The sequence below is a fragment of the Manis javanica genome, chromosome 11, assembly GCF_040802235.1.
Source record: "Manis javanica isolate MJ-LG chromosome 11, MJ_LKY, whole genome shotgun sequence".
In the NCBI taxonomy this organism is placed as follows: Eukaryota; Metazoa; Chordata; class Mammalia; order Pholidota; family Manidae; genus Manis; species Manis javanica.
The window spans coordinates 17,073,192-17,096,047 of record NC_133166.1 but is presented as its reverse complement, the minus strand read 5'-3'; the positions used below and the strand labels follow the sequence as shown (position 1 = coordinate 17,096,047).

The 22,856-nt window shown below is 35.4% G+C and overlaps 1 protein-coding gene across 12 annotated transcripts in view; it reads right to left on the bottom strand.

The window, feature by feature from the left end:
- Positions 1 to 22,856, bottom strand: part of NARS2 (asparaginyl-tRNA synthetase 2, mitochondrial) — a 193,663-nt gene that overhangs the window by 127,319 nt on the left and 43,488 nt on the right. For all 12 annotated transcript variants that reach the window (XR_012122532.1, XR_012122530.1, XR_012122531.1 and 9 more), the window contains one exon: positions 11,861 to 11,955. Coding sequence is in view for 5 of the 12 variants with exons in the window: in XM_017650483.3 (XP_017505972.3) it covers positions 11,861 to 11,955 (95 nt within the window). In the remaining 7 variants the exon portion in view is untranslated. The remainder of the gene's footprint in view (positions 1 to 11,860; positions 11,956 to 22,856) is intronic.

Here is a 22,856-nt window from a genome sequence, read left to right as displayed (position 1 = left end):
ATTCTACTTATATAGAGTATCTAGAATGAGCAAATCCAGAGAGACATAAAGCAGACTGATCAGTGGTTGCCTATGGAAGGAGGGAGAATGAGGAGACTGCTGATGGAGAGAGAAAGTGTATTTTGGAGAGACAAAAGTATTCTTACATTATGGTGAAGTTTGAACAACTGTGAAAATATACTAAAACCCATTGAATTACATACTTTAAATTAGTGAATTTTATGGTAAGTAAAGTATTTCTCAATAAAGCAGCTGAAATTTGGGTTTACAATGCTTAAATTCTTTTTACATTTCTAATATAGTTGGCTTTCATTATCTATTTTTTCTTCTGCACATTATTTGTAAGATGGCAAAATGTGATGACTATTTTCTTCTATACTGAGAGTTAATCAATCTTCTTAACGGACATTTAGGTTGCTAGTAATTTTTCACTAGAATAAATAAAGGTGCTTTCAACATTTTTGTTTACACATCATTACAGAGTTTTCAGATCATTTCATTAAGAAAAATTCCTAGCAATAAAATTCTAGGTGAAAAGAGTATTCCTCTTGAGAGGCCATACCAGCTATATTTCCAACAGCAATGTTCAAGTGAGAGTATCAGTTTTATCCTTAAGTATGCTTGTCTTCAAAGCTTAGTAAAAAAATTCGTAAGGAAAAGAACACCTGCAACAAAACAACAGAAGAAAAAACAACACCCACAAAAAACCCTAATGATAATGAAAAATTATTTCACATACATGAGGCTGAGCCGCCTTCTAGTTCTGGCTTCAGCTGACAAGAAATGGAAAATTTATTACATGACATTTCTTACTGCAGGTTTTGCAAGTTTGAAAATTTTTGGTTCATTCAGAATGAATATCCACTTATAAATTATATTTATAGCAGAATGTAATGAAAACATTGTTTTCTCTTGTTTAAAAACATTTCATAGTTCTGTCCACTAACAGGGCTTAGAAACAATAATCATCCAACAGCATCAAGATACCCAGTGACTAAATCTTTCCTAAATATCATTTTCCAATAAAAGGAACCAGAATTCCTTGGAAAAATGGCTGATTCTAGGGCTGGGGTATGGAAAATAAAAAATAAGCCTGGGATAACTGCCAAAACTTGGAAGCAACCAAGATGTCCTTCAGTCAGTGACTGCATAAACAAACTGTGGTATATCTATATAATGGAGTATTACTCAGTGCTAAAAAGAAACAAGTTATCAAGCCATGAACAGAAATGGAGTAAAGTTAAGTGCATATAACTACACAAAAGAAGCCAATCTAAAAATGCTACATACTCTATGATGCCAACTATGTGACATTCTGGAAAAGGCAAAACTTTGGAGACAGGAAAAAGATCAGTGGTTGCTAGGGGTTAGGAGGGATGAACAACAGGAGCACAGAGGATTTTTAGAGCAGCTCAACTATTCTGTACAATACTAAAATGGTGGATATATGTCAGTATATGTTTGTCCAAACTTACAGAATGTATAACATGAAAGTGAACCCTAATGTAAACTATGGACTTTGAGTGATAATGCATCAGTGTAGCTCCATCAATCAAAAAAAGAGATACATAAATAAAATAATTAATAGAATAGAATAGAATAGAAAGAATAGAATAGAATAGAATAGAATAGAATAGAATAGAATAGAATAGAATAGAATAGAATAGAATAGAATAGAATAGAATAGAGCTGGGGTATTTCATGGTATCAGAGAACAAGGAGATACTCAAATAACAAAAGACAGGCGGCATGTATATCAAAGGGATACAAGAGTTAATCTGAAAGTTACCAATAGTTAAAACAGTTTGAGAATTAATAACACAGAATTAAAGTATAAACCAAACTATTAAATAAATCCTGATATAAAATATAAACAAACAAACCAACAAATAAAGAAGGGTGATGAATGTTCCATACAAAAGAATTCTGAATACTCCTAAATTCCACCTGCTACTTCCCAACCCCTCATTCCCAACTCTAGGAAGGGTGGACTAGACTTTGTGATTCACTGTCAAAAAACAGAGAAAGGAAAAAATAATACATTTTCAGTGGAAAAACTTGTCAAACTTGTCAATTATTTGATTATTTGAATTAGCAAATGGTATCTTTCTGTCTCAAAGATAAATCCAAGTAATGAACTTACTATCACCCTATAGATATCATGTGCCTCCTGACATGATGAGAAGCACACATTGTCTCTGCAGCATTCCTTCCAAAAAACTCATATAACTTCAGTCTAATCATGAGAAAAACATAAGACAAATCCAGATTGGGATACATTCCACAACTCATGAAAAACACAGGAAAACTGAGAAACTGTTACAAATGATAAGAGGCTGGGGAAAGATGACAACTAAATGTAATGTTGAACCCTGAAATGTATCCTGGAAAAAGAGAGAAGGCATTGATGGAAAACTGGTCAAATCCAATGAAGTCTGGACTTTAGTTAAAAGTAATATACTAACATTGGGTTAATAGTTAATAGTTTTGCCAAATGTACCATGGTACTGTACAATGTTAACAATGGGAAAAACTGGCTCAAAAGTATACAAAAAGTCTGCACTATCTTTGTAACTTTTCTATATTTAAAAATTATTCAAAAATAGAAAGTTATTTAACAACAAAAACAACAAAGTTAAACTTTAAAATGGAGCCATAAACTAACTAAACCAACATAGATATCCTTTTGGAAAATGTTAATCTTCTAAACTTTACTAACATTTACGATGTTTTAGAAGTCTGTTAAATAAAGTTAAAGAAAAAACAAAGCTGGGGGGAGAACTAACGATTTCTTTTTGATGATTAAATCATGCACTGATCTGAAGCATGATGGATTGCACATTAAAAAGCCTAGAATTATGGATATTAAACTAGGAACATTTGATTGACATTATTAAAAATACTGCATAACATTAAAAAATACAAAGCCTCACATTCTGCCAATTTAATCTTCTGTCAAGTTTCACCGTACACTGTGTTCTGTGGTTCACTGCACTTTACTGGAAAGAGGAAACATATTTAATCCACTAGTGGTATTATAGCAGAGAGACAAATTTTTGGTAAATTTTACACCTTTCACACATTATGACACTTGTAAGGAGAAGACACCTTGCCTCTAACTGTGTAGATAAAAGAAATGAATATTGAAAGGCTGTGGAGAAAGGTTATCCAAAATTTGTAAATAAAGCCAAAAGAGCAGCAAAAGTATCCTTTCAACGTAATATGGGGACACAGCCCCATTCAAAAGTTATTTAATTACACAGGAGAATGTACTTTGCTCCATTATCCTATTTACTATTGAATTAAATATCTCAGATTAAGTAAAGTTACTTGTTAATTTGTAGATTTTTGTCTAGTGGAGTTCCAAATCACTTCTGTCAGGCAGAAAAGAAAATTCCAAAGGTTAGGGTTCACTGGCCCATCAGACATTAACCAGTTTGTAACTAACCTATCTTACTCTAAAATTCCTTTATTAAATTGCTAATGAATACACAGCTCCTCAAATGCTTTTTGATGCAGTCTTATTATTTTACTTGTTTCCTCAGTAACTAATGAATTGAATAAAATCCTTGATACACATTCACTTTATATTTGTCATGTTTTAAGTTTTCTAAAAAATTATAAATTGACAGGCATACAGAACTTTCCATGATATGCCTGACATGGCCTTTCCCACATACCGCTCTGCAAATCCTATAATCTCACAGGGCTATATGATGATAGTTTTTCTGTACAGTATTGTGATAATATTGTCAATTATTTGGTTATTGGAATTAGCAAATAATATCTTTCTGTCTCAGAGATAAATCAGAAAAGAATTTAAGCAAAATGTATGTTATTTTCAAGATCATCTTTATTTTACCAATTACTTTCCATCCTGCCAATATATTATACAGAAAAATAAACACAAGCACTATTCTATTGAATTTTGAAATTTTAAGTTTTACCACCTGTACATTTTAAAAACAGTGAGAAAAATTCTCTTGTTTTCACTGGAGCCACTTTCTGAAGAGATTTTAAAGTCTAAATTTCTACATGAGAAAAAAAAGATATATAAAGGAGACTCTATACCTGTTGAGTCAGCATTAAGAAATTACCCACAGAATCACAGACTATAATACCTAGACAGGACTTTAAAGATCTCCTGTCCAATCCTATTTTAAAGAAAAGGAAAGTTGGGCCAAAAGGAGTATAGTGACTTTCCCGAGATCTGAGAATGCCTAAAATTAATTCAGTCTGACTTCTAAGACTTTCTAATTTGCCACACATCTCTCATGATGGCTCTGTGGGTTAGTTTTCTTTAATTTAAACAATTGAAAAAATTTTTTTCTTCCATCTGTTTCAGTTACCTCATTTTTAAATGACACAGGTGAATATGTAGTTCAGTATGACCTGTAACTGTGCTTACTTTCATAAACATGATTAATTATACTTAAATTTTGAATCCATATTTTGAGATTTAAGCAAAAATAAAAGGTTAGCAAGAAGGAGAAAAATCACAACTTTTTCACTACAAACAAAAGCCTAGACTAATGTGATTATTTTTAAAGGAAGACGCTTGGATATTGCCACATTGTTAATCTAAATGTACTTTTGGCAAATTCAAGTAGACTAAACATAAATACTAATTTCAATATTTCGTTTGTAGCACTAGGAAAGAAAGCATTATTTTACTCTCATCAAACCCATTATCAGTGGTCCACTAAGCAAAAGAGAGAAGGGTGGGTAAGTTGGCAGAGTAGGATGGCAAGGCAGAAACAACCTCCCCCACACACCAAGGAAGAACTACAGCAAATACAGCTGACCCTGAAAATGACCTGAAGACTGCAGAGCAGACCACTACACCTGGGGAAGAAGAAAAGACCACACAGAGAAGGGTAAAGTGACAGAGCTGGAAATGAGCAGGACCCACGCCCTTCTCCACAGGCAGGAGGAAGAGGAATGGAATGGGAAGGGAACAGGTGCTCAGAACTCTGCACACCTGGCCCTGGAGATCTTGCATTGCACTGGGTTTTGGTAATCAGCAGGGCTGGACACCAGGGAGAGTGGGCGCACTCTGGGAGGCTGAGACTCCAGCTGCTTGTGGAGGAAAGGAACGCTTCACTGATCCTGATGAGATCCAGTACAGAGGCAGTAGTTTGAAAGATTTGCCAGCAGTGAGAGGGGGACAGAGGAGCTAGGGTTGGAGGGAGCTCTCTCCACAGGAGAAAGGGCAGGTGGATAACACTTCCCCAGCCCTACCTCAGTCCAACAGGTCAGGTACTGGCAGGAGCCCCAAAGGCTCCATCACATTTGCTGGTGGCTCAGATCCTAGGCACTTACCTGTGCACCCCTTGGCCCAGCAGCATCAGACTTTGCTGCCTGGCACGCAGAGGGAGGCTTTTCCAGCTTTCTTGGCCTTGTCTCAGTGCAACTGTGGAGGCACCTGAGGGAGCCATCTCTGTGCTCTCCTTCTTTCTCTTGGGTGTCCCAGATTGGTGCTCTGCCCCTTCACTGCCATGTGATCACGGACCCCTAAACACTGCCACCATGAGAATTGTGGCTGCTTAACTGTACACCCTGCTGCTGTGTGTGACTCCCCATGAGTAACAGCAGGACCCACAGCCATGTGCCTGCCCCAGAGCTGTGCACCACCTCACGCACTCCATTAGCCCAACAGCACCGCCATTGCTCCAGGGAAGTCAGAGGGAAGCCCCCCACACAATGATGCTGGCAGAAGCACTGCTGATCTGTAAATAGGCTGGCTAAGGCGAATTACCATCCAATACAGACTGAGATAGGCCACTGCCAGCAGAGACAGAAAGGTGACCTGCCCATAGCACACCAACATTAACTGAGGCTCCACTGCACAGGAGAACCAGGTGCTGTAGAATAAAGAGTAGTGAGCTTCTGGGCACCACAGGACACCTTCTTCATGAAGCCATTACTCTCCAGGAGGGATAGCAGCTCCATCTAATACAAAGAAAGAAACACAGAAACCCTGACAAAATGAGGAGGCAGAGGAATATGTTTGAAACAAAACAACAGAATAAGCCTCCAGAAATAAGGCTAAATAAAAGAGATCACCAATCTTCTTGATAAAGATTTCAAAGTAACAGTTATAAATATGCTTACTGATCTGCAGAAAAGTACTGAAGATCTCAGGGAGGACTTCAACAAAGAGAGAGAAGAGTTGAAAAGGAGCCACTTAGAGCTGAAGAATATAATACCTGAAATGAAATATACAATAGAGGTAACAAATAATAGATTGCTGCAAGTAGTGGAGACAATCAATGAGATAGAAATTAGAGAACAGGAAAACAATGAAGCTGAGGAAGACAGAAAAGAATCACTAGGAATGAAAGAATGATGAGAGCTGTGTCATCAATCCAAATGAAACAATATTCACATAATAGGAGTACCAGAAAAAGAAGAGAAAGACAAAGGGATAGAAAGTCTCTTTGATGAAGTAATTTGTTGAAGACTTCCCCAAACAGAGGAAGAAAACAGACACCTTGGTCATGGAAGCACAGGGAGCCCCTAACAAAAGGAACCCCAGAAAGGCAACACCAAGACATATAATAATTAAAATGACAAAGTTAAGGATAAGGAGAGGGTACTGAAAGCAGTCAGAGAAAGAAAAAAGATTACTTATAAGGGAACCCCATCAGGCTATCAGCAGACTTCTCAGCAGAAACTTTACAGGCCAGAAGGGATTGGCATGAAATATTTAATGTATTGAAACAGAAGGACCTTCAATTAAGAATCGTCTACCCAGCAAGATTATCATTCAAATTTGAAACAGAGATCAAACAGTTCCCAGATAAATGGACACTGAAAGAATATATAACAACTAAATCAGCATTACAGGATTTGTTACAGGGACTTCTGTACATGGAAATGTTTTTAAGCCTAAATAGTTTTCACCAGAGAAAATAAACCTACAATAAAGTTGGTAGGCCAATTACCAAACAAGTATGAAATTAAAACAAAAGTAATAATAAAACCAACTATACACAAAATCAGTCAAGGGATACACACAAAAAATGAAGATTATGACATTTAATACATAACATGTGGAGGCAGAAGAATAAAAAAGAAGTACTTCTAGACTGTGTTTGAAATAGAGCAACCATTAACTTAACTTAGACTGTTACATAGTTAGGAAGTTATCCATGAACATTATGGTAACCACAAACTCAAAGCCCATAATAGATACACAGAATATTAAAAAAGAGAAATCCAATCACAACACTAAAGAAAAACAACAAATAACAAGAGAAGTGTATAAGGAGAAAGAAAGGAATATAGAGGAACTATAAAAAGAACTAGAAAAAAAATAAAATGGCAGTTAAGTACACACCTATCAATAACTACCTTAAATACAGATGGACTGAATGCACCACATAAAAGATACAAAGTGGCAGAATGGATTAAAAAAAATAAAACCCATCTATATATTGTTTACAAGAGACTCATTTCAGAACCAAAGACATACACAGACTAAAAGTGAAGAGATGGACAAAGATATTTCATGCAAATAATAGGGAGGAAAAAGCAGGAGTATCAGGACTTTTACCAGACAAAACAGATTTCAAAACAAAGAAAGTAACAAGAGACACAGAAGGACATTACATAATGATAAAGGGATCAGTCCAGAGAGAGGATATAAACATAAGTATTTATGCACCCAACATAGGAGCACCTAATTACATAAAACAGATACTAACAGAATTAAAGGCAGAAACAGATTGCAACACATTCATTTTAGGACTCTTTAACACATGATCCACATCAATAGACAGATCAACCAGAGAGAACATAAATAAGGAAACAGAAGCACTGAACAACATATTATATCAGATGGTCTTAACAGATACCTACTGAACACTCCACCCAAAAGCAGCAGGATATACATCTTTCTCAAGTGTACATGGAGTGTTCTTTAAAACAGATCACATACTAGGCCACAAAAAGAACCTCATAAATTTAAAAAGACTGAAATTATATCAAGCAACTTCTCAGACACAATGGTACAAAACTAGGAATAAATTATACAAAACAAAAAAGCCCACAAACACATGGAGGCTAAACAACACAGTTCTAAGTAGTCAATGGATCAACGAACAAATCAAAACAAACAAATCAATACATGGGGTCAAGTGAAAACAAAAATTCAACAGTCCAAAATTTGTGGGACACTGTGAAAGTAGTTCTAAGAGGGAAGTACATAGCACTACAGGCCTCCCTCAAGAAACAAGAACAATCCCAAATAAACAGTCTAAGCTCACAATTAAAGAAACTAGAAAAAGAACAAATAAGGCCCAAAGTTAGTATAAGGAGGGAAATAGTAAAGATTAGAGCAGACATAAAAAGAAAAGAATAAACAATAGAAAAAAATCAACAAAATCAAGAGCCTGTTCTTTGAGAAGAAAAACAAAATTGAAAAACCCCTGTCCAGACTTAGCCAAGAAAAAAAGGGCACACACATAAGCAAAATCAGAAACAAAAAAGGAAGTCACAATGGATACCACAGAAACACAAAGAATTATTAGAGAATTCTATGAAAAATTATAAATTGGACAACCTAGAAGAAATGGACAACTTCCTAGAAATATACAACTTTCCAAGATCAATCAAGGAAGAAACAGAAAATCTTAACAAACTAATTGCCAGTAATCTGAATTTGAATTGAATAATGAAATTGAATTGGTAATAAAAAAAACTCCAAACAAACAAAATGCTGGGTCCAGATGGATTCCCAGCTGAATTCTATCAAACATTTAAAGAAGAGCTAATTCCCATCCTCTTAAAGTATTCCAAAAAGTAGAAGAGGAGGGAATACTTCCAAACCCATTCTATGAGACCAGCATCACTCTAATATCAAAACCAAAAACACTACATAAAAAGAAAATTACAGACCAGTATCCCTGATGTAATAGATGCAAATATCCTCAACAAAATATTAGCAAACTGAATTCACTAGTGTGGGGGCCCGGCCTACGGCCAAGGCTGAGCCCCACTCTAGCTGGACAACGCCCTAAAGATGGCGCCTGCTTCCTAGACACCACCCTTCCTGGCCCTACAGCTCAGAGCATAAGGAAGTCTCCATGATAGGCTTGTCCCCATTTCCGTGCTCGTGCTCATAGCATGCTATTCACATGTTTCCAATAAGACTGAACCTGGCGCGTGATCAGTCAGCTGATTGGTTGGGATATGCTATATAAGCTGCTGCCCTGGAGGAAGTGAGTGTGGTTGTTGTTTTTTGCCTTTGCCTTTCGCTAGATGGATGCTCAGACGCCCATAATAAAGATTCCTAACGAACCAGGTCTTCGGTGATCATTCTCCTGCCGTCGCCCTAGGTGGCGGGACACGATACACTAGTACATCAAAAGGATTATCCATCACAACTATGACCATGTGGGATTTATTCCAGGATATGAGGATGGTACAATATTCATCAATCAATCAATATCATACATCACATCAGCAAAAAGAATAAAAACCACATAACCATATCAATAGATGCTGAAGGGAGCATATGAAAAATTCAACATCCATTCACAATCAAGACTCAACAAAAAGGATATAGAGGGTATGTACCTCAACATGATAAAGGCCATACATGACAAACCCACAGTCAACATCATACCTAATGGCAAAAAGCTCAAAGCTTTTCCTCTATTTTCAGGTACAAGACAAGGATGTCACTCACCACTTTTATTCAACGTAGTACTGGAGGTCCCAGCCACAGCAATCAGGCAACACAAAGAAATAAAAGGCATCCAGATTGGTAAGGATGAAATTAAACTGTCACTATTTGCATATGACAATGATATAATACACAGAAAACTCTAAAGACTCCACCAAAAAACTATTAGAATAACTGGATTCAGCAGGGTTACAGGATACAAAATTAATACACAGAAATCTGTGTATTCCCATATACTAACAACAAACTAGGAGAAAGGGAAATCAGGAAAAAAATTCCATTTACAATTGTATCAAAAAGAATAAAATACCTAGGAATAAACCTAACCAAGGTGAAAGACCTTTATTCTATTAACTGTAAGACACTCATGAGAGAAATGAAAGACACAATAAATGGACATCTATCCCATGTTCATGGACAAGAATTAATATTGACAAAAGAGCCATCCTGTCTAAAGCAATTTATAGATTCAATGCAATCTTTATCAAAATACCAATGGCATTTTTCAATGAACTAGGGCAAATCATCCTATAATTCATACAGAAGCACAAAAGACCCCAAAGAGCCAAAGCAATCCTAAAAAAGAATAGAGCTGGAGTATTATACTGCCTGACTTTAAGCTATACTGTAAAGTTACAGTAATCAAAACAGTATGGTACTGGCACAAGTAGAGACCCCTAGATCAATGAAAGAGAATAGAGAGCCCAGATATAAATTCAGGCATATATGGTCAATTAACACATGATAAAGGAGTCATGAATATACAATAGAGAAAAGACAGTCTCTTCAACAATGAGTATTGAGAAAACTGGACAGCTACATTCAAGAGAATGAAACTGGATTACAGACTAAGTCCATACACAAAATTAAACTCGAAATATATCAAAGACCTAAATGTAAGATATGAAACCATAAAACTCTTAGAAGAAAACATAGGCAAAAATCTTTTGTATATAATCATGAGCAATTCTTTCCTAGACACATCTTCTTGGGCAAGGGAAACAAAATAAAAAATGACCAAGTAGGACTATATCGAACTAAAAAGCTTCAGTACAGAAAAGGACATCATTAGCAGAACAAAAAGGCAACCTACAAAAAGGGAGATTATATCTGTAAATGATTTGTCTGAGAAGGGGTTAACATCCAATATACATAAAGAACTCATATGCCTCAATACCAAAAAAAAAATAATAACCTGATTAAAAAACCAGTGGAGTACCTGAACAGACATTTTTCCAAGGAAATACAGATGGCCAAAAGGCACATGAAAAGATGCTCCACATCGTTAATCATCAGGGAAATGCAAATCAAAACCACAATGAGATACCACCTCACATAAGTCAGAATGGCCACTATCCAGAAGACAAGAAATAATAAGTGTTGGTGAGGATGTGGAGAAGAGGGAACCCTCCTAAACTGTTGGTGGGAATGTAAACTAGTGCATTCACTGTGGAAAGCCATACGGAGGTTCCTCAAAAAACTGTAAATGGAAATACCATTTGATACAGTAATCCTATTTCTAGGAATTTACTCAAAGAAAACAAAATTCCTGATTTGCAAAGATATATGCACCCCTATGCTTACTGCTGCATCATTTGTAATAGCCAAGATATGGAAGCAACCAGTGTCCATTAATAGATGGAGGAATAAAGATATGGTGCATATACACAGTGGAATATTTTTCAGCCATAAAAAAAGGAAGAAATCCTGCCATTTCCAACAACATGGATAGACCTAGAGGGTATTAAGCTAAGTGAAATAAGCCAGGTGGAGAAAGACAAATACCATATGATTTCACTTTTTTGTGGAATATAAAAACAAAACGAAATGAACAAAATAGTAGACCCACAGACACTGAGAAGTAACTGAAAGTTACCATGGGGGAGAGGCTAGAGTTGAGGGGAAAAGGAGGAGGGAAATAAAGGGGCACAAAAATTCTCAATCATAACATAAATTTGTGACAGGGATGGTAGTTCAGCATGGAGAATATAGCCAATGAATCTTTAACACCTTACTATGTTGATAGATAGTTACTACACTAGTGGTGGTGAGGATTTAATACTATGGATAACTTGTGAACCACTTTGTTGTATATGTGAAACCAATATAAGATTGTGTATCAATAATACTTCAATTACAAAAAAAAAAGGAGAAAAGAAACATCTGTACCCTGACATCACTTCCAGGTGAAGTTGTCCTGAGACAGTTAAGAATGCAGGAATATTGAAGAAATTCTCCTCAGGTGCTTTTACTTTGCTTGAAGGCTGCAAATGAAAAACAAAAGCCACAAAGAACTATTATCTATTTTGCTTTACTTTTAAATTCACATGTGTGCCACAACTACAAGTCATAACGCAATTAAACATATATGAAGGTAGGTTATTCTCATGAAAATAAAGGCAGTTCTCAATACATATGTATAAGAAAAAATGCCTGCTTGAATAGTGCTAAGGTCAAGGAATCTTGCTCCATATTTTCAAAACATAAAACAACAAAAGGACGAAGTACTTATGCTACAAAATTTTCCCTAAAAAGTGGTTTTGATTGAGGGACAAGCTAAGGCAATAGATCATGAATTAAAAATTTTAAATGTGAAGGATTACACAATACCTTAAGATCTTGACACACGATTGAGATTTGTTTTTCAAGAGAATAGTCTCTACTACATGTGTTGTAATATTATTACTAAATTATTAAAAATAATGCTTTTAGTATAGATTTTTACAAATGCATTAAAAACTTTTAAATGTACCAATTCATTTCATTTCCACCACAACTCAGAGGTAAAAGCAGGACCCTATCTTTAAAAGATATGATGAATGATTAGATTTAAAGATTTTTATGAACTTAACAATTATTCTACCTGAAATGGGTAGAAAACAAGCCAGCCAACATTCATAACAGTTAAGCTAAAAGTTTCTTTAGAGGTCAATCACAATTTAAATAATTAAGAAAACTGCTGGATTAAGTTATAAGTACTACACTTATTTTTTTGGAAGGAAGCTAATTTATCTACTGTAGTATTTCAAATTGTGCAGTTATTTGAAAATGTTTTAGTGTAATGGCGAAGTTAGCGTACAAAGTCAATCTTAAATACGCAATAGAGATGTGAGACTCCTTTTAAGAGACAGTACCAAACACTGAATCATAGAAACACATGAAATGAAGACGTTTTATTTCATCCCATTGGCTGTTCTAAAATTACTGCATATCATGTACAGGTGTGTGTATGAATGAGAAGTCTAGTATAAAAGTTACCAATTGAAATCATTCATTCATTTTGTAATTGCTTATTCCTTTTCAAACTTACTTTGATAGTGGTCCTAAATGTCCTATCATTGCTTCTTAAAAATTCACCTTTGAGTCCCATTGTCACTGAAAGGATAGTTTTCAAGGACTTAAGTACTCAAGACTGAAATATTAGACCTGATACGTGTTAGGATTTCAAAGTAAAATATATGTTCTTTGATATTTCTTCACTTTTTTTTTTGAGAGGGCATCTCTCATATTTATTGATCAAATGGTTGTTAACAACAATAAAATTTCTGTATAGGGGAGTCAATGCTCAATGCACAATCATTAATCCATCTCAAGCCTAATTCTCGTCAGTCTCCAATCTTCTGAAGCAAAACGAACAAGTTCTTACATGGTTCTTCACTTTTTACTAAATAATTATTTTTCAAATAAGACCTAGTATGTTTACAAGAATATTACAGAGTGGACCCTTGAACAATGCAAGGGTTAGGGGTGTAAACCCCCCATGCAGTTGAAAATCCACATATAACTTTGAATGTCCAAAATCTTAACTACTAATGACCTACTATTGACCAGAAGCCTTACTGATAACATAGTTAACACATATTTTATAATATGTACTACAAACTGAATTCTCATAATAAAGAAATGTTTGTTCAAATTGTAAACGTTCAAAAAATTTTCCATGTATTGAAAAAAAAAATCCACGTATAAATGGACCCACATGGTTCAAACACATGTTGTTCAAGTGTCAACTGTACTTTCTCTTTTCCTTCTCCTATTCAGACTATAAGTTGTATTGGTGTTTTATCCCAACTTAAGATGATTTCTCTCATTCCCTGTACGTATAAGAAAGTCTAGGCTTTATGACTACATTTTAGTCTTTAACTTACTAGCATTTGCACAACATGCAACCGTACCTTGTTACATCTCTTAAATCTAATTTATTGAAATAGGCACAAACATATGACTACTTTATTATGACTTCCAATGTCACATGTAAGTATTTACATACTGAAATTCATAGTACATTTTTAATAAATTTTCTTTCTCCTTTATATTACTGTTAATGCATTACACTCATTTTTTTTGCATTACACTCATTTTTAAAAACCTGTGTGTACTGTCACAGTACCTGTAAGTTTTATTTCAAGATATTAAAAGGACATTGTAAAATATTTGTTTTAAAAAGTAACTGCTCAGAGTGATGCCAGCAAAAATGGTGAAACAGGTAATTCCAAAGGCCTGTTCCTCCAGAGAAAAACTGAAAAAAATGAGTAAAAGCTGTCAGAATCAACTGTGGGGAGTCTGGAAAAGAGTCAAAAGTATACAGCAACCAAAGGAATGCTGATTCAAGAAAGAGAAAACTTAGAAATGGTAGCCTCCACCTACCAAGAGTAGAGTGCACATTCTTCTCAAGTCCACATGGAACATGTCTAGGATAGACCATATAGGCTAGGACCTAAAACAGTCTCAATAAATTTAACAAGAATTAAATTATACAAGTTGTCTTATTTGACCATAATTGAATGAAACTAAAAATGTAAAATATAAAACTTGAGAAAACAGTTTGGTGGTTCCTTGAGAAGATAAAGAATTACTATTCAACCTACCAATTCTGTTCCTAAGTAGATAACTAAAATAGTGAAAACCAGGTACTCAAATAAATACTTGTACACTACTCTTCATAACAGCACTACTCACAATATGCAATGGTGGAAACAATTCAAGTATCAACAGATAAATGGATAAACAAAATGTACAAACAATGGAATAATATTCAGCTAGAAGATGGAATGAAGTACTTGAATATGCTAAAACTGTATAAACCTTAAAAATACTTAGTATTCTAACTGAAAGAAAGACAAAAGGACACATATTTTATGATCCTGTTTATAGGAATTATCTAGAATAGGCAAATCCAAAAGACTGGTAAGAGCCATAGTCTGTGCGAAAGGGGAAATGGAAAGTGACTAATTAAGGGGCACAGGGTTTTTCTCATGAGGTAATGAAATTGTTTGGGAACTTGATAAGAGGTGGTGGTTGTATAACATTGTAAATATACTAAATACCTTTAAAATGGTTATTTTTACATTATATGAATTTTACTTCAATTAAAAAAGCATATATAAACAAGTAATTATTTGGAGCTGACAAGGTCCAAAACTAATATAGGATTGCAAATTTAAGATTCGCAATCTTAAAAACTTTTGTTAAGTGTTGAAGAAAAGAATAAAAATTTATGAATTACACGTCCAACTTTGTGACTTTGCTAGTGGGTAAGGATTTCTTGAACAAGATCCCCAAACTTCAAATGATAAACTGAAAAACCGACTAATTTTACATTAAAAGTAAGGATTTTTATTTAATAAAGGAAAGTACAGGCAAAGTTAGCAGAAGAATGACAGATTAAGAATAAAATATTTTCAACATTTAAAATTGACAGGTGATTAATGGACAGAACATATAAGGACCTCCTGCCAAGAAAACAAGAAAGAGAAAATAAGCCACTCCTGAACTGGGCAAGGAATATGAAAAGTAGATTAACAGAGAAGAAAAATTCAAATGGCTGAGACACCTGAAGAAACACTCAAATTTATTATAAATTAGAGAAATGCAAATTAAAGCAATTTTAGAAGAATTCATTACATATGACAAAAGATTACAAAGTTGTCTAATATCAAATGTAGGTGTAGATTCAGGGTGTGGTAGGCAGATTTCTAAGATGTGCCCCAAATTTCTCAGCCCCTGGTTTATTCAGTCAACTACTAGGCCAGGTTTTGACATGTGAGGAGATTTGGAGAGCCCAACATAATCACACGAGCCCTTTCAAAAGCAGAAAGTTTTCTACAGCTGGTTGCTGAAGAGGAAGTCAAAGATTTGGAGCACAAGAAGGATTCTACATGCTGTTGCTGGTTTGAAGATAAAGGACACATGGAAAGGTCATTACAGCAGTCTCTAGGAGCTGTGAGCAACCTGGCCAGCAGTCAGGAACAAAATGGGAACTTCAGTTCTACAACCACTAAGAACTGAATTCAGGTGACAGCAGGAATGAGTTTGGAAGAGAACCTGAACTCCAGATGAGAATGCAGGTGGCTGACAAATTGGTGTCAGTCTTGTGAGACTGAGTCAAATCAAACCATACCATCCTGTACTACTGACCTAAACATTGGTAAGCTTATAAAAGGGTGTCATTTTAAGCCACTAAGTTTGTGGTAATTTGTTACAAAGTGATAGAAAACTAATTCATAGGGGAAGAGAAGCCCTCAGGTAATGCCAGTATACTGTCAACTGGTACTACTATTCTGGAGAACTTAGTGAAATTAAGAATGAATAAATCTTATAACCTAGGAATTCCACACTTGGATATATATTCTAGAGAAATTTTCATAGTAATCCATGAGAGAATATGTTTAAGACTATTGCAATGTTTCTTTTTTGGGGTATAACTGAATTGGAAACAACCTAAGGGTCCATTACTAGGAGAATGGTGTGGAGAAAATGAAACTTTCTGACCAGGATTCCCACCTGGCCTTAGTACCCACTGTGTACATCATAAGAGCATGTTTGCATATTTATGGGAAGTTTACTGACAACAGAGCCTCTGGTCAAAGGATTGCAAGTCCAGGGTTAGGGGAGGAGAGAAGAACCCATTCTCTCCTTGTTTCTCTTCCTGGTATGTAACTGGTCATATGCCTGCCAGTCACCAGAACCTGCCCACAGAGTTCTGCCCGCTGCACTAGTGTGACCCAGAGCAAGCAGAGAGAGCCAACCAGCCCTGGTTTGAGGGAGGAGAGACAGCCATGAGAATAAAGCTTTTCATTCCCACCCTCTTGCCCTTGTCTTCCTTTGGTCTCACTGAATTCATAGTGAACTTGCTCTGAGCGGGGAACCCCTTCCTCCCAGAGCTACAAATGGGTAACTAAAATGTAGCAGAAAAATACCATTGAATACTTTGAAACAATGAGAAGCAACAAATAAATGTACCTACAGCAACATGGATAGTATTTCACCAGTTAAATGGAAAGAAGTAGGACACAGAGCAAAATATACAATACATTACAATCAACATAAATTAAAAATACATAAATACAGAAGATCAGTCATATTTTTATGAGGTTACATACATAATAAAAGATTCATCAAAGATATTAAAGTAAGTGCTTCCAAGAGGGAGAAGAATAAAGAATAGGAGTGGGGTTGGATAAAAGAAAAAAAACAAGAAGACAGCTATGCCAAATTGTTTTGTCAGCTTGGCATTACTGCTCTCATCTAAACTGAGGGCTGTTTTCCAGAGTTCCTTTTCCTGCGTAGTTCTAGGTTACAGTTGGCTACCTAATGTAGTAAGGAACATGCACAAGATTTGAGAGGAGAAAATGAAGTTGAAGTCATTCTTCTTAGAAGATTGTGGCAATCTAACACAGTGACACACACATTGAGGTGCTTGGTAATGTCTAATTCCCTACAACTGACCAGTAGTAGCTCTATGGCAACCACCAAGTGCTAGACTGCAGCTACTAGAGAGTGGACTATATCGCACAACCATATTAATGGCTCCCATTTTCACATCTTTCTATTTCAACACCCCTTGGCATATCACATACCAACTCTGAGCTTGGTCATGTTAACTTGTTTTGACCAATGGTGCAGTAACAAAATTGACAAAAATAGTTGAAAAAGTGCTTGCACGTTTCCACGTTCTTTCTTCGCCCTATGCTACCAAGGATTAGTATGATTGACGAATTAAAGAAACATGTGGAGAAGAGAGGGGATCTCAAGAGATCATTCTAGACTGGCCAGGATCCCAGCCAATCCATCAGCTGACCAAGCCCAGCCAGATCAGAACCACCCAATGACCTACAGAATGATGGGAAAGAATAAATGGCTTTGTAACAGTGATGCAAAGACCAATAACAAGAGTGTGTGCTGTGGATGGCCATTATATTTAACTTAACTCTAAATTTCTGAGGTTAAAAAAATACACATTCAGATATAAGTAATTCTACCAAAACAACCATAGCCAATACACACTAAACACTTACAACATGACATGTACTGTGCTAAGGAGTTTACAAACAATCCAATGAGGTAAGTACTATTCTCTCCATTTACAGAGAAGGAAACTGAGACACACAGGTTAATAACCTAACTTGCCTAATGTGACATGGGAACCAAGGTGGTTTGGTTCAAGAATGTCTATCCTTAACTACAACATGATACTGTCACACAAAATTTTCAGGATTCACAAGAAATAACTAACAATGGTTGATTCTGGAAAATGAAACCAGGTCACTGGGGCAAAAAGATGGGATGGAGTCCTTCTGTACTTATAAATTGGTACCTTTTGAGCTATGAGCTACATTACCTATTCAAAAAATAAAATTTAAATAACATTAAAAGAAAAATAAGTGGGACTCTGAGGCACTGTCCACAAGTACTCAAAGTAAACAGTACACTGGTCTTATTCCCTGCACATTCTTTGTCACATAAACACTAACGATTTTATCTTTTGTCCTATAGTGGCATGGATTCCTTAGGTGATAAGCACCAGTGGGAAAATCAGAAAGCCAAGCACAAAATATGGAACAGAGTAAAATACTAGAAAGAATACAAGTGGTTAGCATAGTTTAACACTGTAGTACTTACAGTGAAAACAGAGTTGGGGCAGGCCAAGAGAAGACCAAACGATACTGTGTTCTCTGAGCAAGGATGGAGCTTTTCCATCTTGGTATGCTAAGTGCCTAGCATGGTGCCAAAAACAAGTAATTGTTCCAAAAACTCTTGTTGAACAAGAGTGATGCCAAGCATGAGCAGAGGGGGTCGGAGAACAGAAGCAACTAAATCTGACGAAGCAAGGAAAGCACAAAAAGCTTATGTACACAGCTATAAAAGCTTTAGCAAAGTGTCATGGCTTTGCTGGTCCAAAAGATACCTGGAGTGCACCTTTAGTGTTAATGTGTGTTTTCAAACATAGGTACTGATAAGCAGGTAGTATTACAGAATGAAATTTTTAAAAATTAAAATATCGTTGATATACAATCTCATATTGGTTTCAAATGTACATCACAGTGGTTCAACAGTTTACCCACATTATCAAATCCTCACCTCCTCTAGTGTGGTTACTATCATCAACGTAGAATGATGTTACAAAATCACTGACTATATTTTTCATGCTGTACTACCATTCCCATGACCACCTTATATTGTGATTGTGAATTACAGAATGAAATTATTTCTTATATTCACTTTTAGAGCTATTCTGTTTATAATTAATTCTCTAATTCTAATTTTGCTTATAATAAATTCTCTATTACTTTCCTAGGAAAGGTGTAAATAGTTGTTCTCTATGATTCTTCTTAAATGTCACCATCAAATTAACAACTACACACATTTTAAAAAATACAAAAGGTAGAGAATGTATTTTGAGTATATGGTTTATGTTTATGTAGCTTAGGAGAAATTTTTCATTTTCTTCAAAGAGGTACATCATGTGTCAGCTATGATTATATCTTCCTCCTATCCACTCCTAATCACTGACAAATTTATACTCTATAAAATTAAATAACAGTTTTGGCTGAGTATAAAAGACATTTTCTTCCTTTTGCCTATCTTCCCAACACCATCTCCCTAATTCTGACATCCATCAAACAGGAAAATTCAGAAAAGACAGTATCATCAATACAGTCTTCTGATCAATGAAAAAGGAAAAATAAAAACACCCTCTTCATCTTTTTCTGCGTTCTCAAAGACGTGGCTCACTCAGTTCCAAAGGAGGCATATATCCACATATCCTCTTATATACTCTTCTGCTTTCTAACAAATCACCCCCAGTCACCTCTGGTACAGTTTCTTTATTTCCTTCTCTCTTTATGCTTGCAAGTCTCAAATGACCCAAACCTACATAAAGCACTATGAAAGTCAGAGGTTTTAAAGTAAAAACTAAACATAAAAGTAAAAATGCCATGTTTTTTTTTATTTTAAAAAGTTCCTGAAGCAAAATATTGATCTGGATGATGACATCTGGTTGTTTATTATATTATTCTCTGGGCTTTTTCTCTATGTTTAAAATCATAAAAACAACACAGATCAATATTTGCAGCTCTTAAAAATGTACAGCATATTACTGTATGATCCCTACAAGTGTCAATACTTTTCATTTTCCTATTTTCTTCAAACATAAACTGATTCCTATTCAGTCTCACTGTTTCTTTTTTGTTTAATTACCAGTGTTCTGTAAGCTCTGATAATTGAGATATGTATATTATGCATTAAATAGTTTTATGGCTGCCCTGTGAAAATAATCATTATATTTCTGTTGAGGGAAAATGAATCCTAAGATTCCAAATAACCAACTTAAAAATGAACTTTCTAAATCTCTGAATATTAGTATTTATGCTCTATCTTAAAAAAATAAACATAATTAAAGAAATAAAATTAATTAAAATATCTATACACTATCAAAACACCCCAATGACAAAAACCAATTAGCAATAGGCAAGTAATGAGATATCAAACATTCTTGCTGGTTTATGTTCACAATATTTATACAATGCATGAAAGCATTGCAAAAATTTACCTCAATGTACAGTACTTTAAAATATGTCTTTATATTCTTTTTTTATTCTACTATTATCTCCCAAATAAGAGAAAATACTCATGGGGTGAAAAAACAGGTGGAAGATGGGACAAGGGTAAATGAATTATATACCATAATTCTAAGAATAATAGAAATTATTACTGATGTGCTGGAAATACTAGAAATTACCACAGAATCATTATCCCTAATTTCCCTGGGGGAAAAAAAGCCATATATTCATATCACACTATCTGCCACAATGTAAACAAAAACTTTGCAACTTATTTCTGGATGATACAATTATATGGTAAAACCAAATTGACCTAATACCACTGACTTTAGTAACTCAAGATACTATCTTTATATATTTCCATGCAAATTTGGAACTATTTCTGAGCTTTCAGTTCTATACCACTGCTTTTGTGCACCAATACCAAATAGTTTTATTTTGGAGGCTTTATAGTATATTTTAGTTTCTCAGTATTCAAGCATTTGTGATCATTGTATTCCTTAGCAATAACTTGAAGACTTTTCCAAAGTCTCCCTATTGAGAAAGAAATGTGTGTTTCATGTCAAATATAGATTTCTCCTAAATTCTCAGGCCTGACCTCAGTTCATTTATGAAATGAAAGTTATTTAATATGAAGTGTTGATATCTTAAGATCAATTTAATATGAAACTTTTAATATGCAAACTTTGATTTCCTACAATTTGAGAACTTGTGAATATGTCTGGAGGAGGTTACATTGACAAAGTCCTAATTTATTCACTTATTCGTTAATTGGTCTGTTAACAGCCTGAAGGAATGCAGAAAAGTTTCCCCAAGTTTCTTACTCCTTTAGGTATAACAACATTCCCACAAAAACTGGTTCACATAATCCTTAAAAAACTAATGCTTATTTTAATCATTGAGGGTAGGGAGGCACAAACCATGTGATCCACAGAAAATTATTCATAAGCAGTATCCTGACAAAACACAGTGAAAGGCCAGGTATACCACTACACACCTATTAGAATGGCCAAATTCCAGAACACTGACATCAAACGCTGGTGAGGACCTGGAGCTACAGAAATTCAGATTCATTGCTGGTGAGAATGCAAGATGACAAAGCCACGTTGGAAGAGAGTTTGACAATTTCTTACAAAACTAAACATAGTTTTGCCACATGATCCAGCAATTGCACTCCTTGGTATTTGAAATATATGGAGTATTTGAAACACTCCAAAGGACTTGAAAACTTATGTTAACATAAGGACCCACACACACATGTTACAGCAGTTTGTTCATAATTGCCAAAGCTTGGAAGCAATCAAGATATCTATCCTTCAGTAGATGAATGGATAAACTGTGGTACACCAGAATTATGGAATATTATTTGGCACTTGAAATGAGCTATCAAGCCATGAAAAGACAGGGAGGAAACAAATGATTCTAAGTGAAGAATTTAATCTGAAAAAACTACATAGTGTATGATGCCAAATATATGACATTTTGGAAAAGGTAAAACTATGGAGATAATAAAAAAGATCAGTAGTTGCCAGGGGCTGGGAAAGAGAGGGATGAATAGGAAAAGCACAGAGAATTTTTAGAACAGTGAAATTATTATTATGTATAATGGTGGATATATGTCATCATACATTTGTCCAAACACACAGAATGTACAACACAGAGAGAAAACCCTAATGTAAACTAAGGACTTTGGGTGATAATGATGTATTAATGCAGACTTATCAATTGTAACAAATGTAGCATTCTGGTGGGGGACACTGATAAAGGGGGAGGCTATGCATGTGTGGTGACAGGGACTATATGGGAAACACCTGTATCTTTGCTCAACTTTGCTGTCAACCTAAAACTCACAAAAGTCTCTTAAAAAATCAACAACAAAAAAAGAAGGTGCCGTGAGAAGTGAGGCAGAAACTTCCTCCCCAAATCTCGTTAAACATGAAAATACAACAAATACAACTGATCCTGAAAAAGGGACCCCAAGACTGCAGAACAGATTGCCTACATCTGGGGAAAAGAAAAGACCTCACAAAAAAAGGTAAAGTAGCAAGTCCATGATCCAGTGGGATCCAAGTTTTCCAACTTCAGCCCACAGGCGGTGTTAGGGTCCAGAAATCTGGGGATTTCCCGAGAGAACAAAGCACATAGGCACGGAGATGTAAGTACAAGCAAAGTCTTTATTCAGCCAGCTAGCTGGGGCCGACAGCACCTCCCCTGACACACAGGCCAGGTTAGAGCAGCCGACGACCAGGCAACTTTAGGTATGGATTATATAGGGTTTTCACAGCTGTTGCACCGAAGCCCGCGCATTTCTACAACCAATAATT